The 18,170-nt window shown below is 31.7% G+C and overlaps 1 protein-coding gene across 1 annotated transcript in view; it reads right to left on the bottom strand.

The window, feature by feature from the left end:
• Nucleotides 1–5,721: 5,721 nt before the first annotated feature.
• LOC129229341 (xaa-Arg dipeptidase-like) overlaps nt 5,722–18,170 on the bottom strand; it is a 16,377-nt gene continuing 3,928 nt past the window's right edge. The window contains exons 3-6 of the mRNA XM_054863632.1: nt 16,793–16,942; nt 15,393–15,534; nt 10,477–10,725; nt 5,722–6,373 (exon numbers count right to left, since the gene is read on the bottom strand). Of these exons, the coding sequence (XP_054719607.1) occupies nt 6,075–6,373; nt 10,477–10,725; nt 15,393–15,534; nt 16,793–16,942 (840 nt within the window). The 3' untranslated portion in view covers nt 5,722–6,074. The remainder of the gene's footprint in view (nt 6,374–10,476; nt 10,726–15,392; nt 15,535–16,792; nt 16,943–18,170) is intronic.

Below are 18,170 nucleotides of genomic sequence, written 5' to 3'. Positions count from 1 at the left end.
CCATTTTATTTCTCATAGTTTTTTTGTATGTGAACCTAGCTTTAGTCTTAAAGAGGTTTGAATGTTTTAAAATAAGTAATGTAAGAAGGAAATGTTTTAGATGACAAAATTTGCACAACCTGTTAAAATTCAATAAAATTGCTTCGTTACAAAGCTGAGCATGATCCCTATTAGCCATTAAGTACCAAAAGTTAGTAGCCGAAATTGTTACTTTTCTATGGCTCCGTAAAATTGAATGACTGAATATCTTTGTCATCATTTTTCGCGAGCAAATTATTAAACTTTTTTTGAACAAAAATTTTGAAAAAAATTTTGATTGACATTACAGGTTGAAAATTATATTTTTGAGCTACAAATCCAAAATACTCTATGTGAATATACACATCTATTTGCTATTAAAAGTAATAAAAAGTATTAGTTAAAACTTCATCTCCGGGTAGTACGAATAGACCAGGTGTGGCAAAACCTTTTGAGAAGAGTGTCACTATCTGAAGAAAAAAAAAATGCCTGCCAACTTCAACTTCTCCAACATCTTGAATTCTTGTGTAGCGGCCATCACGAAAGTTTCTTCTGGTTTTTTTATGAATGCTTCGATTACACTACTAGAATTTGGTGTCTCCGGGACACTTCAAATTTACGATCGCTCGATGTACTGTCTTCCCCAAAATTTAATTTGCGTATAAATAAAAATTAGAATTAGTTTAGGACTAAATGTCTCCTTTGAATTTCAAAATAATATTGTGTCTTTATCAATCATCAGTAAAACTGCTGCAGAAAGTTAGTATTTAGTGGCGAAAAAGAAATCAAAAGAGAACTGAAAATTCTTTGTTGTCAGAGAAACTAAAAACATTTACAATAATTTACTCTTTTTACAAATAAGTAAAATTGAAAAAGAAAAAAAAATAAGTTTTTTTTAATCATCTGCCAAAAAGAAATAGCAGTCCATGTGCCACTGACATGCCAAACAGTGCCATACAAGCTGAAAGTTGGCCAATAACTCAAACTATTGTTAGCAACTATTTCGCCACAAAGTTCTCTTATTCATTTTTAACTTTTATAATTTATCGATGAATAGTTTTTAACTGGTAAGAGTTTGAAGCGTTCACAGCAAAACTCTATGAATGAATCACATAAAATTTTGTTCCCAATTTCTGGGAAAGTTAAGAATTTATAGATTTAAGAGTCTTTATCATTTAACCTGTCTAAAAAATCTGATAACCAACCTAAGCCCTAGCGACAAGTCTGCTTTATTTATAACTAGCATATTTAATTCATGTAGTTCAAATGTAATGCGTTATTCAAATAATTCAAACAACAAGTTAACAAAATAATTTTTTTATTCATTTTGATCAAAAATTTAGAAATTCTGAAAACTAATACAAGATTCAACAGTTGTTCAAGCTCTTTCATATCAAAAAAAGTACTAAAATAGTAGATACCATTTTTGGTTCACAAAATGTATTTAAATGACAGAAAATTTTAGTAAAAATATACTGCTGCATATAATTGGAAAAAGTCGTAGCTGAAATAGCCAGCAGTGTCGGGAATAAAAGGCATTTTCTTTAATTTGCACAGAAAAAAAATATCATAGAAAAAGTAATTATTTTTAAATGCAAAATTATGCTACGAGTTTATATTTTTGTGCTAAAACAAAATAAAACCATTCTTCACTAATTTCATAAGAAAAAAAAAACTTTCTGCCAGTAATATTTTTTAAAACATGAACTTACCATCATTTATTGCAATTAATATCATTAACTGTAACTGCAAATCCAAATTTGTCTATAAAATTCATAGCAAAAATTGTACATATCAATTTTTTTTTTTTTGCCCATTAAAAATTTTAAATCGTATAAATCATTACCGAGTCATATTTCTAAAAGAGTTTGACTTTAAAAATTAACAATCCCACGTATGAAAAGTAAGAAATGCTTTGCTAAAATATATGAATAAAGCTAATATTCAACATAAAATTAAGTAAAATCTTGATTAAAAACAATTGTGACTGATGCAGTCCCTAACAAATCTTTGACCTAGGAGAAAATACTGCTGTCCACCAAATTTTGTACAAGTCCATGACAATGTAGCTGCCTACTGTGTTACAACCAGGGCTGTGGAGTCGGAGTCGAACTGATTTTATGATAAAGGAGTCGGAGTTGTTAGAAAACATGCCGACTCTGACTCCGGGCTTATGTTTTCTTTCCTTTTCCCTGAATCTCTTTGCATTTTTTAAAAACTGACTACCAATTAGTTTGATTACATGTATAAAAAGATACTAATGAGAAAATAATTGCCATTATGGCAATCAGCTAGCTTGAGTGCTTACTGAACTTTCTATAGCCGTCTCCTAGTTTGCTTGCTTTTTAACTTAACTAATAGCAACTGTCAGCAAATGGTTTTGTTGCCTAACATTTTCAAGTAATCACTTTCAAATAGAAATGGAAATACAGTAGAAGACAGTTATAACGCACACCTTGGGACCAAAGTTTTTGCATTATATAGGTCATTTCAATACTTTTGAAGCTAATATTTAGAATATATCTATATATAAGTACTTCAGAATAAGTTTTATCTGCAGTGAGTATTAAAGCACTAATATTACAGTTAGTCATTCACAAATAAATAGGTTTCACAATCAAAAGAAAGTGAATTATCCTGCACTTCTGCTAGCTTCATGGTTTGCATAACAGCTGCATTTTAAAGAGCCATGTGGTATTTTCTGTTCACTGTGAGCACTGATTTTCCTTTAAAAGCTTTGATTTAAGATGGAATTAATTCGAAATTTAATTTCCCTAACAATTTTTATGTTTGCAAAGAAAAACAGAGGGATTTTTTTTAACTTCAAAACATATTGTTTACTTCTGAAAATTTGTGCGGTTTATAGAGAATTGCGTTATGTAGGTCAGCGTTATAATGGTATTCTACTGTATAGTGTTTTGTTCGATCTCAGTTATAAAATAGTAAAAGCAACGTAACAAATTAGTAAGTCGAGTCCCGTAGCTAAGGTTGAAACGTTTAAAGGTGATCGGCAAATTCAAAAAAGTTCTGCCGCGAAAGCATGAATCCAAAAGATCCGATGAAGTAATCTAAATATTTTTTTCTTTATTAAGACTATTTCTATAAGCTTGGTTCTCACTAAAAAGTATGGAACAAAATAAACGAAATGCTTTCTTGATTACAACACTCAATAATCACAGTTAATTTTAAAATCTTCATATTAAGGTTAATTCTAAAGCAGCCAATAAAATTTAAATTAAAAATTTAGAGAAGAAGAAATATAGGTATGGTAAAATCTATTCGTACGAATCTGTATACCGCCGCATTTTGTGTAAAATTAGCTCCTGACATATATGTGCCCTATTTTCATTGAAATTTTATTGATGAAATATAATTTAAAATATAATCGCGAAAATTTTCAGAATAAAAATATTTATATTTTTTATAAACTCTGAAATTAACTTTGGGTGTCATCTACCAGATGGGTGTCACCTGGGGCAAACCACCCCTTCTCAAGAACTTGGATTTAGAAAGCCTTTTTTCTCTCAAGTTATAGATTTCAAAAATTGAAAGCACACGATTTGATCAATATCCATTTGTTAAACATTAAAAGGGGGCAAATTACACATAATCCTTTTCAAATTTTTTAAAAGAGATTTTTAAGTCATCTCACTTTTTTAGTCCTAACTATTAAAAAATTTGATTTTTAAATTGAATTTCTAACGTTGTACGCTTCTTTGGTTTACAATAAAAAACAAAATGCAAAATTGTCATAAAAAGGAATTAATATTTCAATCTCTGTTTAGAGGTTTTCCCCCTTCCCCTGAAGGGAGAGAGGGAGTTGAAAAAATACAACTTTAAAAAAAAATTTAAAAAGTCCGGAGTCGGTGTTGGAGTTGAGTGTTTAAAAAATCCAGGGGTCGGAGTCGGCCATTTTCCTTCCGACTCCGCAGCCATGGTTACAACTCAAGAAGAAATTATAGATTTGAAGCATTTTTAAAGTACATACTACATCTCTAAAAATTCTAGTGACCTCACTTATTATTTTTTCCTTTTTCATGCTATTTGATTCATCAGGCACCTTGAGCTACAAGCTACCCAGTTTACTGCATATAAAAATACCTTTATTAATACGGTGGCACAAAATGAACACTTGAATTTAGAACTTGTACAGTTAGCTTTATTTTGATCACATACAAAGTGTACTTATATCACTAGAATCAGTAAGGGATCCAATTTATGAATTGTCATGTATTCACATTCTAAAGATAGCATCAAGCAAATGGCGGGTGTCTTCGTTAATACACATTAAAAGTCTTTCTTTGAAATTCACCATCACGTTCATCAAAGTCATGCAAAACAACAGCAATTTTAAAAAGTAAAGTGTACAGCAACTAATCTTGTACACTCATTGATCCGAAAGCTACAATATGTGAAGAAATTGCTGCTATTTCACATGACACAATGACAAATTTTGAAGAAAGCCTTTGAATTCTTGTAGTCACGAAGAAGGCCGCCATCTGTGTCACCTTTAGTGACATAAGTCTGTGGTGAATAGGTAAACTACAGTATCTGCAGAAGTGAGTTTTCGTGACAGCTGAACAAAACTCGTTTTGGATTCACTGCTAACAATAGGGAAATGTTTTAATTAGACATTTTTTCCACATTTTTTTTTCAGCAGAGGGCAATCAAGCTTGTGCAATAAAGCTAATCTACAATAGATGACAAAAATGGAAAAAAAAAGAAAGAAAGATTTGCAGTTATTGCTGTTTACCTGCCCACGACAGAAATACATTATGTATGTGATACAAACTAAACCAAATTATACAAGTTTGAAATCTAAGCGTTCCTTTTGCGCCACCCTGTATATATGATAAATATTTTTCATAAAAGAAATAAATGAACATGCTAAAAATAATAGCATAGCAAAGAGAGAAGCATGAAAAGTTTACAAACAGATTTGCCAACATTGCTTGAACTCAGTTTTGGTAGTTTAAAAATATAACTGGAGCCAGGCAAGGAAATTAATATGATTGAATATTTACTGGATAAAGCAATAGTAATAAACAATAAGTTTTACAGTATTCATACATACACATGAATTGCCCAGAAGTCAGTGTGGTTAAATCCATAAAGCCGAAATTTGGAGAATCAATGCTTTTAACATCATAACATATTCAAAACCTATTAGTAAAGGGCTGCCTGACATAGAAAAATGAAGCAATGGCTAAAACTTTCATTAAACTAGAATATTATAAATTTTATTGAAATGTAAAAAAAAGAAAAAAAAAGATTTAACACATTTGCGGCTGATAAATTGCCACTTTGCTAATACTCTCACACACCTGATATACAATACAGATGGAAGAGAAAAAACTGTTGAGCATCATACACTGGCGCATAATCAGCAGCAAAAGTGTTAACTGCACTGACTTCTGAGTAACTCGTGTATGTGTTTAGATATAATTAATTTATTCAGAGGTGCCCATTCCCCTAAGAGTAAGGGCGCACCCCCCCCCAATATTGCGAGGACCTCCCTCCCCCCAGAAATGTTTAAAATGCCCCGCAAAACAATGCCCCCCAAAAATTTCAATGCTGCAGTCTGCACCATGACCCCCGCAGGCAGCCACCCCTGATTTGTTAATTGTAAATGCTAAAAACAACATGTACACCATTAATACATTGATTTGTAGCTTACAGCAAATCTTAATAATAAAGCTGAAAGTCTGTGTTTCTGGATCTCTGCTACGCGCATAGCGCCTAGACTGTTCGGCTGATTTTCATTAAATTTGGCACAAAATTTGTAGCATAGCAGTGAGCACCTCGAAGTGATTTTTCGAAAATTCAATTTTGTTCTTTTCTATTCCAATTTCAAGAGCATTTTACCAAGCGAATCATCATAACATGGAATACTAAATTGTCATAACATGGACGAGTAAATTATCATAACATGGGTGGACAAATTAACATAGTAAATTGGCGAGAAATTCATCACCCATTAATATACAGGCGAACCAAACGACCTTTCACTAGTATAAAATATGACTAATTTTACAGCAAACCTTTCTTTTCAATGCCTATTCCTCCCCTTTGTCTTCCTTGAGGTCTTTCTGAAATCGTCTTTTAGCTTCGCTTAGAAATTCTTTATCCAGCAAAACATCTAGAGCAAGTAATGCCATAGCTTTGGCTGTGATGAGCGTAGCAGGCTGAGCTTCAGGGGCTCCTGATGCTTCCGTGAAGCCTACTGAGTGATTGACAGCTGTTGTGCCGATAGAGTAAGTAGGATGAATACTTGGAACAACATGCGAGACATTGCCCATGTCTGATGATGCCATGAATGGGATTGCTTTGGGATTTGAATCACAGAACTTGACTCCTGATGGGGGAAAAAGTAATTAACATACAGGGTTGCTGTTAAGTCCTCTTATTCAATCTTCAGGAAAATATGGGTCACATGGTTATAAATGTTAAAGCCCTTTTTGAAATCAAATAAATAAATGTGAAATGATCAAATTATTATTTTACCCTATCCACATCATTTTACTGTACTAATTTTATTTAACTTTATTCATTTGTCATTATTAAGACTTCTTCTGTAAAAAGTAAATTAAAAGTTCAGTAGATAACCATTAAGATATAAATATACAGTTAAATCTCTTTATGGTGGAAATTTGTTACACTTGCAAAGATAAAAAGATAAGGTTTTAATGCCATAACATTAAAAGGAAAAAAAATATATATATATATATACTAGTATTCGCCCAGTGGTCGAAATTTGACCATAATCCAGTGTGGGGAAAAAAGTATTTCATTTTGACGAGCAGTACTGCTCCTCAAATTCTGATATTGAGAAGCAGTTTATTAAAACAATAGAGGAAGTTTTTTGACATTTGCTAAATTCCAATTTTAACAAGAAAACAAACAAATTTCAAGAACTGTAATATTTAACGTGTGCATTTAAAAAGTTTTGAACAAAGGCTTCATACAAACTTTTATTTTTTTACAAAATAGAAGAACTGCTGCAAATACAAGAATATTAAGGGTATGAAAATTTCAAAAAATTAAATTTATACCATTAAAGAAATTAAAACCATTTGCAGCCTGTTTATTAATGAATAAAAATCTAAAATCATTATTTACATTACCAACATCTAGTTTTGTTATTCACATTTTAAAAATATTCAGTTATTATTATTATTATAATTTTTTTTTTTTTTTGGATCACAAAATTTTCGATGCAAAATTTATGATATTGTATGTCTTTCATATATTTTGAATCGCAAGTTGTGATGCGATACCGCTTACTTCCTTTGCTGCCAATGGAAAATTTGAGGAATACATATAAGAATTTTCTTGTTTCCATTATTTATTTCTACTCTTATACATTTGTTCATTGCACATCTGAGAACCTACAATTTTATCCCTACTTGCAATACAAAACAGTAATAATTTATTCTAGTTTTGCTAGTGCATGTTATTCTCAAAATAAATGAATGAAAGGGGATATTTCAATAATTGGGAAATTGGTGCAGTCTTCAAATTCTTGGCATGAGTAAAATTTTATTTTCACAACCAGGTTGCTTTGTGGTAACCCTATACAAATAGATATTTTCCTACTCATGGTTTACGTATGCAAAGGAAAAAACATTTCTCACGTGGGAATTAGTGCCAAAACTTTACCGCCAATTTCTCAATTATAAAAATATTCCCGAATGAAATGATACAAAAAAAAAAATCAGTATATACCTAAAACTCGTAAAAATTCTACTTTTATTGAGTAAGTTGCTTAGAACTTCTCTATTCATGTTCATCTCTCTAGTTTTGTTCATTTAATAGTAGAAAATTTCTAACTATTAAATGAACAAAACTCTACCCCTTGCATAATTGTCCAAGCAAAAACACTGGACATTGCAACAATATGGCAATTTTATGAGAAGTTTGACTTTAGGATTTGTTTATGGTTGTAGCAAATGAAGGTATTACTGGGAACTGTGTTCTTAGAAATTGATATGGAAGTATTCTCCCTGAAAATGTTAAATTAAAACTTTTTGAACCAAAATACTTTAAAAATACTCTTTTATTTATAGCCGTTTCTGTGAAAACTGTACAGTTAATCATATTGCAATGTAATCAATAAATTAAATATTAAAGTCGCAAAAATATATTCAAAAGGGGAATATTTTAAATGTCCGAGTGAAATATTTTAAGTACCCCTACAAAGTCTCAATAATAGAAACAAATGTAAGAATTACAATTCAAAGCAAGAATTGACAACAAATAATATTGAATAAAATATGACAACGTATATAAAGTACAAATTGAGAATAGAAAAAGTTTAAAAAACCAGCAAACAGCTGTTTTGGCACTCTAAACCACAAGTGCCATCATCAGTGCATTAAAAACGAAGACAGGTTCACCCGACTAAAACACAGTCGAGGCGAACAATGGAATGAGAGACAAGTTGTAAAAGATATGAGAGCAGTACCGGAAACGATGACGTCAAGGTTACGTCAGAACTCAGAGGACAGTTGCACTCAGGAGAAAACGTCACAGACAAAAAATATATCAAATAACAGACTTCCAAACATTAGGAAAAGGGGGAGTGCTAGACAAATCATTGACAATTAAATTAGCATTTTTCCATATGTAACATGACTTCCAAAAATCTAAATCATGAATGACGAACACTCGTGAATAACTTTGGCGGAAGAAAAAATAAAATTATGACCGCAGGACCAACAATGTTGAGCAATAGAGGAGCGTTTGAGATCCTGTTTTTTGACGTAATTTTCGTGTTCTTTTATCCGGAATTTGAGGGATCGTCGAGTCTCCCCAATGTAGGCCAATTTGCACTGGCAGGAAACACTGTAAATGCCCCATTTGTCAAGGTTGTGAACAGGGTGTTTAAGCTGTGAAAATTTTAATTTATAACAGGAGAAAAAGTGACAGAAAAATGAAACTTTTTTCAAAAAGTTTCATTTTTCCGTCACTTTTTCTCCTGTTAATAAATTAAAATTTTCACAAAAGTTTCCTTTTTCCGTCACTTTTTCTCCTGTTAATAAATTAAAATTTTCACAAAAGTTTCATTTTTCCGTCACTTTTTCTCTTGTTAATAAATTGAAATTTTCACAGCTTAAACACCCTGTTCACAACCTTGACAAATGGGGCATTTACAGTGTTTCCTGCCAGTAAAAATTGGCCTACATTGGGCAGACTCGACGATCCCTCAAATTCCGGATAAAAGAACACGAAAATTACATCAAAAAACAGGATCTCAAACGCTCCTCTATTGCTCAACATTGTTGGTCCTGCGGTCATAATTTTATTTTTTCTTCCGCCAAAGTTATTCACGAGTGTTCGTCCATTCATGATTTAGATTTTTGGGAGTCATATTACATATGGAAAAATGCTAATTTAATCGTCAATGATTTGTCTAGCACTCCCCCTTTTCCTAATGTTTGGAAGTCTGTTGTTTGATTTATTTTTTGTCTGTGACGTTTTCTCCTGAGTGCAACTGTCCTCTGAGTTCTGACGTAACCTTGACTTCATCGTTTCCGGTACTGCTCTCATATCTTTTACAACTTGTCTCTCATTCCATTGTTCGCCTCGACTGTGTTTTAGTCGGTTGAACCTGTCTTCATTTTTAATGCACTGATGATGGCACTTGTATTTTAGAGTGCCGAAACAGCTGTTTGCTGGTTTTTAAAACTTTTTCCATTCTCAATTTGTACTTTATATACGTTGTCATATTTTATTCACTATGCAGTACAAAGTTTTCGACTACTTTTTATGTAACAAATAATATTATTCAGCAATTGCTTCAAGCAACTATCTCAGGCAAAAGATCGGATAAAAATGAATTTTCACCTGCTTTAAATGGCTCCAAGCTCTTTTATAGTCAATTTAAGTCCTTCTAGTTTCCGAACCCGAACATGTATGGAAAAAAAGGCTTAGAGGTATTTTTTACAGGCTTTTCAACCATACCAAGCTGGAAGCACTAAAATGCATCTTTAATGCAGAAAGAGCAATTTAAAAAATCAATAAAAACTTGAAATTTCCCGCAACTTACAGCTAATGTAGAGTATAAAAAAGAGTCAAATCTAAAATTACCAACTTAGCTACTAAAACTAAAAAATGCTTATAACTTTTTCCTGGTGAATTTATGTTATTGGACCTTCAACATTTTGTGAAAATCTTCATTTGGGGTAACTTTTTCAAGGATAATCAACCGTATCAAACTTGAAAAAATATGGATCCATTTCTTATAGGAAGAGCCATTTACGGCAAAAATGCATTTTTAATTACTACCTCAGTTAATTAACTAACATTTGTTTTCAAAAATATTTGTTGATAACACTAAAACTCAGCAATAGCAACTAAACCAAAAAAAGAATGAAGAAAATCAGTAGACAAACAGAGGAGAAAATGGAACCCAAAGAATTTCCTTCGAGTAACATTTCTTTCAAAATAACTACTTACCAAAGTGTTCAGCATATTTTTTATATCTTTCAGCAAGAACCGAATTTGTCATTAAGCTTTCATAAGCTGGCTCTTTATCAGGAATAATTTTGTAAGTACATCCAGTAGCAATTGCAGCACTTTCAGCACAAGCAGCAACTTTTTTATTTAAATTTTCCAAGTCTTTTGTAGTTGCAGATCTACAATGTACTTTCAATTCAGTATGTCCAGGAATCACATTAGGAGCATCACCACCCTTGGTAATAATGGCTGAAATATTATATTGAATGTAGATTAAATGAAGCATAACTATTTGAAGTACTTGTGAATAAAAGTTACACCTACAAACCATATAAAACATTATTTTAAAAATGCAATTGTCATTCAGACATTAATAACTTTGTGCCAATGGTTAATTTCAACTCTTATATTATATCATTGAGGATTAGCATTCTTTTGACTACCACATTTGGATCCTGGTGACAACAATGGACTACAATAGTACACAGGGTTCACACAGACTACAGCAAAAAAATAATTCAAGGAGTCCAGGAAAAAGTCCGAAGAATTTCAAGGACTTCCAGTTAAACTAAATATACAGCATGTGCAATAGCCCACCTCACATTTTGAATAAGGACCAAACCACCTGCCTTTCTTAGAATAATACACTCAAATAGCTGTACTTTGTCTTACATAGAAAGTCAATTGTATTACATATTTCTAATATTTTCTAACTATTTTTGATAAAAATCAGAAAATATTTCTAATATGCTGAAAACTTGCGTAACGTAATCTCCTTCAAAGCAGACCAGGGTTGGCCGAATTGGACCCAATTGGGTTGGACCCAATGGGTTTTTTGAAAAAACCCATTATTTAGCCCACTTTTGGGTTTTTTAAATTTTCTGAGAAGTTTTTCAAAAAAATAATTAATTTAAATACTTTTACAATTTAAACTTCTTTTTTATTTGTTCTTCACCACAGACAATGAACATAAAAAATGAATTCTGAACTTTAATAGTATTTCGTAACTCTTAACGGCATGAAAAAAAAAATACTTCAAAGATTTTAAATAAATATATTTAACTTTTTTCTTTAACTGGTCAATAAATAAATCAAATTATCTTGACCAAGTCCTGTCACGTCTGATTTTCTCAATATTTGTAGATTGTACAGAGGAAACTAATCTAGTTAAAAGGCTTTCATGTGAATTATTTTCTGCTAACCAACACGTCACAAATCTCGAATAAACACAAGGTATATTTTTTAGAAATAAACAGATTTTACAAACGGTCGACAGAAAACAGAACAGGTACAGTATTTTCATTATCTTACGAAAAAGTTTAATATTTCTTACTCTGTACACAGAAATAGAACAACGAGCAACATAAAATTCAAAGAAATGTCTTGATTAAGCTGGAATTCAGTAAAAAGGGATTTAAACTACTTGAGGTTCTACAGTAGTTTTGCATAACAAAACGAAATACAATAAAGTAAAATGCAAAAAAAAAAAAAAAAAAAGTAATTAAAAACGAAAAATAGATTTTATCACTTGAGAAGTAACTTTGCCTTAACTGTTGGTAATAATGAAAATTAAAAAATCTAAAACTTCACCATTCTTGGGTTTTTTCGTCTTGTATACTTTTCTTCAGAAAACACTGAAATTTAACTAGTTTTAAAGCTTTTTTTACCTGAAGACAATTTTTGCACTTTGTCCATATACTTATGCTACAATATGCTACAAGTACCCCAATTTTCCCTAAAAAAAGACAGAAAAACCCACATTTCTTTTAAAAAACCCAACTTTAGTTGGGTTTTTTTTGGGTTTTATTTAAAAAAACCCAAAAAACCCTGGGTCCATGGGCTTTTTTAAAAAAACCTGGGTTTTTGCCAACCCTGCTTTAAATGTCCTTCTATTAAAGCAGACACTAGCTTAACCGGATACGGATACACCTTTCCTTGTAAAAAAGGTCTCTTTCGACGTAAAACCTAAAAATTGTTCAACAAAAATTAGTTTTATTGAGAGCCGACTAGCTACCTAAATACTGCTACTAGAACAGATACAAAGAGGGTGGGTGGGTAGAGTTATGGGAAACATGCAAGCTGGCGCCTTATGCTCCACCCTTTCTTTGTCTGAGAAAAAATCCTATGATAACACAAATAACAAGAATTTCCGTCTACAACTAAATGAGCGTACTTTCCCGTATACCCATACTACTTTCTAGTACCTGATCAATATTCTCAAAAATAACTAAAATCGCAAATTGTTTCAAACATATTTTTTTAAATATCTTAAGCTGATTTCTGGGAATAAAATATTCCTTACTCATCTAAAAAAATAGATGTGTAAAAAAAACATATAAAATAGCAGCACCTTTTAAACAAAGCAGCTAATACACTTTTTTCCATTAAAAAAATTCTTTAACAGCTTTCAAAACGAAAAAATAATAATTAAAATTAATAAGCTTATTAAAATAAATACATCATATCAAAAAAAAAAAAAAAAATCTTTTTCCCCTGTTGTCAAAAATAATTTTTTAAATAAATTAATGCACTTACCAAAATAAATAAAAACAATAAAATGTCAACTTAAAGAAATAATTTTCATTGTCAAAAAAAAAAAAAAAACGTCTGCACATATTTTTATGTAGAAACATAAATGACTTCGAGTTGATTCGCCGAAAACTGAATACCTAAATCAAAACTTTAGCGTGAAAATAAAAACAAGTCATATCAACAATAAGTACAGTCGACGCCCGATATAACGACCATCTCTGTCCCAGAGAAAAAGGTCTTTATAACGAGTGGTCGTTATAAGAGGTATAATTTTTAAAAAATATACACGGTCATCATGCATGCCCCGCTGTTCCGAAAAAAATGGTACTTTTTCAAACATTCCAGTTAAATGCCCAAATTATTTTTATCATAGGATTTTTTTAGAAAAATCGTGTGCAAAATATTATGACAGAATATTAAACAAATTTTAAAGTAGAAAATATAGGGAGGAAAATGTTACACACTTGCAAATCTGCTACTACTACTACTACTACCACAACATTTTCTGAAGATAAAACCAGACAGATGTTTGCCTTTTTGACAGAAGTGATTTTTGCGAAACATTATTTTCTGGTTCAGATATAGGTGATAAATTGTGTTTTTCTTGCTTTTCAAAGAAGCATTTAAAAGTCTCTCGAGAACCCCAAATTTTAAAAACCACTAGATTCAAACACCAAACTACCAATACATCTGTCAACTCCCTTTTCTTAGGAATCTGGAAATTTCTCGATTTTTCCTCCCATTATTTTTTCTGTGCTAGCAGTGGTGAATGGGAATCCCTCCACCCCTCTCAAAGTTTGATTTGACATTGAAAACTTCAGGCAGATGTCCGTAAACAATAATCAAAGTCATTTCAAGCTACAAATTTGTTTATTGGAAAGAACACTAGAAATAGCGTCCGCTGAATTCGGTAACTGTATTGGATTATACGATACAAAAAGGTCGTTATAATGACAGCAAATTAACATAGAGTTCATAGGAACAAAGTTGGGACTTTTACCACTGGTTGTTATAATGGGACGGTCTTTATAATGTGTGGTCGTTATAATGAGCGTTGACTGTATTTCACAGTTAAAACCATAGCTGCGGAGTCAGAGTCAATCTCATTTTGGGAAAAAGGAGTCGGAGTTGAATATCCAAGTGTCGGAGTCGGTCATTTGTTCTCCGTGTATTAATTTTTGCCAAAGCTACGAAGTCAGAGTCGAAGCCGGGGAGTCAGAGGCCGATTAATTGTCGGGCACAGGAGTCGGAGTCAGGTGCCCCTAAATTCTCGGAGTCAGAGTCTGAAGTTGGGCATCAAGAGCTATTTCCAACAAAATTTGTTTGAAGTAAATCCGCCTTCAATTACGGAATCTACATTATCAACATTCAGTTTCCCCGTAGGTGCTAATGTTAAGGGATTTGAACTGTTCAAAATTGAACGGAAAATTGTTCAAATCAAAAACATATTTTATATACAAGTTTTTCATCGAAAGCTTTTTCCTATAAAGTTTGTTTGAAGCAAATTCGCCTCACAGTTCGGAATTGCCTTGAATTTCCCCGTAGGGGCTAATGTTAAGTTTTTTTGAACTGTTCAAAATTGAACAAAAAATAGTTCAAATCAAAAAGTGAAATATGGGAATGAGGTGTCCTCCCCGAGATCTTTTGAAGAAAAAAAAGTTTGTTCGAATCGGACTATTCATTCAAAAGTTATTGGGGGGGGGGGGGGACAGACAGACATTTTCCCCCATCTCAATACCCTACTTTCCAATTTTTAATTTTTTGATATTTATTTAATTATTTTATTTATTTTTGACTTTTTTTTTGTTTTTTGTGATATTTTTAAGATGCATTAAGCTTTTTTTCATGCTTTTTTCTTATTTTTCTGACTTTTACTGGGAAAGTAGGCTAAAAATGCAGCTTTAATGCTGGTGCTAAAAACAAAAATGAAAATAAATAAAATAAAATAAAATCACAGATTTTTTTTTTTGTAAAATTTTACCCTTTTCCCCGGCTTTAGCAAATTCCCGGACTATTCCTGGATGAAGTGGTTTCAATTTTGGTACGTGATAATTCTAAGGAGTACAGTGTTAATCTAAAGAGTTCTAAGCACCTTCAAAATTATATTTATTTTAAGAAGTCCAAGGATACTAATTTGTACACACTCTGTTTATTATCGTAATTATATTGGCAATATGTTTTTTCACCAGAGGTTTTTAGCAGGGTAACCCCCACCTAATTCAATGTTTCCCCAATTTGGTGCCAATATTGAAAAGAAAAATCACCTGTAGCCTTGAAAGAAATATTGAGGCAACAGCTACAGACAAAGAAAACATCTGATACTTCAGCTTGGATTATAGAAAGTTTAAGAATGATACAGAAAATAGCAATGATAAAAATTATACCATGAATTCTGCAATCAGGCTTGATGTGTTGACGTAAGTGAGAATAGTTTGTGTAACAGGCAACTGCAGCATCCAGTGCATTTACGCCATCCCAGGGGTAACCTGAAGCATGAGCTTCCTTACCATTAAACTGTACAGTTGCCTAGAAATCATAAATAAGGTGTAAACAAATTATTTTGATTTTGCAATAAGATAGGAATAATTTGTACTCACCATTGTATCATATCATTTAAAACCTATGTCATGGGCTGGTTTATAATTTAGAAATGTGTTTGTGGATTTAATTGGACATAACAAAAGAATATACAGTCAACTCTCAATAACTCAAAGTCCCAAGGGACCAGCTAAAACGTTCGAGTTGTTGGTAGTTTGAGTTATGGGAAGTTTCTACAATAGTTTCTACAAGAGTTTGGAATCAATGAAAACTTTGAGATAAAGGAATATTCGAGTTATCGAGATCCGACAGTATCAAGAAAAAAATGTAAAAGACCAGGTACTTTTATCATATTCCATAGCTTGAATTTCAGGCAAGGTTCAATTAATGCAAAGTGGGGCACAGGGCTTGATACTAACTTGGAATCCCTCACCTGACAACATTTAACAAGTTAGTATTTAGTAATGGCATTTTACAGATAATAACAATAAAGCATTAAGTCAGAAAAATTAATATAATAATTGCATTTATCACATGCAAAACTACTCAAAGTCATTTCAATGAGTGAAGGTCACTTCAATGAGTGATGATCAATGGTGGCCCATAGATTTTTGAAATGGAGGTTCACAAAACAAATTTTGAAAACGAAATGTGTAGATATGACATTATAATTTACAAGCTAAAATATCTTTTTGCTTTCACAAGTTAAAGTTCCCATAAGTAAGAAATGTTGTAACATTTTATTGAATTTTAAAAGTCATTTTCTGCTACAGGTATGCCACTTAGCTTGGTGATTTGTTTACTTTCTACCTGGTTCAAAATAGAAAAATAGTATTTTGTCTTTCTATATTTGCTCCTCTTTTTATGAATGCACATTTTAATAGAGCCTTTAAGTTTTATTAATGACTCAGCTAAAAGAGGCTTACATTGTTTTACAGCTTGCTTGAAATTAAGTAGCAATCTTTGAACATCTGCTGTTGTTTTTCTATATTGCTTGTTATTTCCTAAACAGTAGACAATATAAAGCATGCTGAGCAAAAATACTATGGATTTTTTTTTTTAATTCCTGTATTTTTTTTTCTTACAGCTTAAAAAAGGGGGAACTCAAGTCTGTGGAATGAAATTTCCAGAATTCTGCCAATTTGTGGAAAAATTACCATGTGTGGAAAAATTAAAAATTAACAAAATTTGGAAAAAAAAAAGAAAAAAGTTAAAACAATATGCTTATAAAATTTAAAGGACATACTCTTGAAACTCCTATAAATGGAGTATATAAATGATCCAGTGGACCAGGATGAACCATTAGTGCTGCATCGACACCTTCAAAGGCACCAGCACTAAGCAATGTTATTTTACCAGCACCTCCTTCTTCAGCAGGAGTTCCCAAAACAACAACCTAAAATAATTAAAAGTTTATATACACAACAATACATCAGAAACATTTCAAGTATTGATTATTTACAAATGGAGGAATGTAATTACGAGGATTAGAACTTTAATAGTCACAACTAGAGTACCGACTAGCACGTTGGCCAAAGTAGCTGAATACTTTGCCTTTTACAACTCGATCGAGTATCAATTTATGCTTTGAAAAGAACCACTGATATACACATGATGAATTTTGAACTGATTTGAATAGCAGTATAGAGTTATACAATAGTTTTTAAAACAAAATTCCAGCTGAAATTTAATCATGCATTATTTAAAAAAAATTTGTTCACATCGAAAATGTTACAAAATTTTTTTTTGAAAATTACGAATAAACAAAAGGTATGTTTAATCAAGTTGGAATAAAAACATATTATATCAATCTACGGCAATTTTAGTTTGTCAAACATAAATTATTTTTAAAAGCAAATAAAACAACATTTAAAAAGCACAAATGTGCAGAAACACTGCTGACACCTGTTTCGGCGCTCTAAAGCACACCTTTTCGATGAACAAAATGTGAGGTTATGGATGTAAAAGACATCTGACAAAAAGTCAGATTTTTTGTCATTATATATACTTGCACTTTTTATAATTTGAAAATTATGTATGGAACAATATTAATTTTTTTACAATTACTCGGTATTAGCTGAGTACCTGATCCAAATTTGACCATGAAGGCTGAGTAATGAGCATTTACCAAGAACTCGGTGCGTCTCAGTCACCACTATTTATTTACTGATACATAATTAATACATGCCATGAAGTTTTAGTCCTACAATATAGTCACCAGCATTATGTACAACTCATTTTCCGCATAACTCAAAAAAAAAAAAAGAAAAGAAGAAGACAAAATCTAATTCGCAAACTGCAATAAACTATAGGGGGCGCTGCAGCCACTGTCTAATGGCGAATGAAAAAGGTAAAACAAACACATGCCATAACTTATAACTTGCTTTGACGCTCAGTGAATGACATTAATTTTTCATCCTGCTTGTGGGAAGCTTTCTTTTCCATTCTTCTGAAATTACATTACGTCACAAACTGTCTGAAGCCTGTGATTTACCCCAAAGAAAACATGTGGAATGGAATGTTTTACCTTTTTCTTTAGTATTGTTAATCTCCGCAAGGTAGCGTATTTGAGCTCTGGAGTTGCGAATTGTGTAACTTGATTTTGAGCTGCAAAATTAAATAAT

Source organism: Uloborus diversus, chromosome 9 (genome assembly GCF_026930045.1).
Source record: "Uloborus diversus isolate 005 chromosome 9, Udiv.v.3.1, whole genome shotgun sequence".
NCBI lineage: Eukaryota > Metazoa > Arthropoda > Arachnida > Araneae > Uloboridae > Uloborus > Uloborus diversus.
This window is presented reverse-complemented; position numbering and strand designations above follow the sequence as displayed.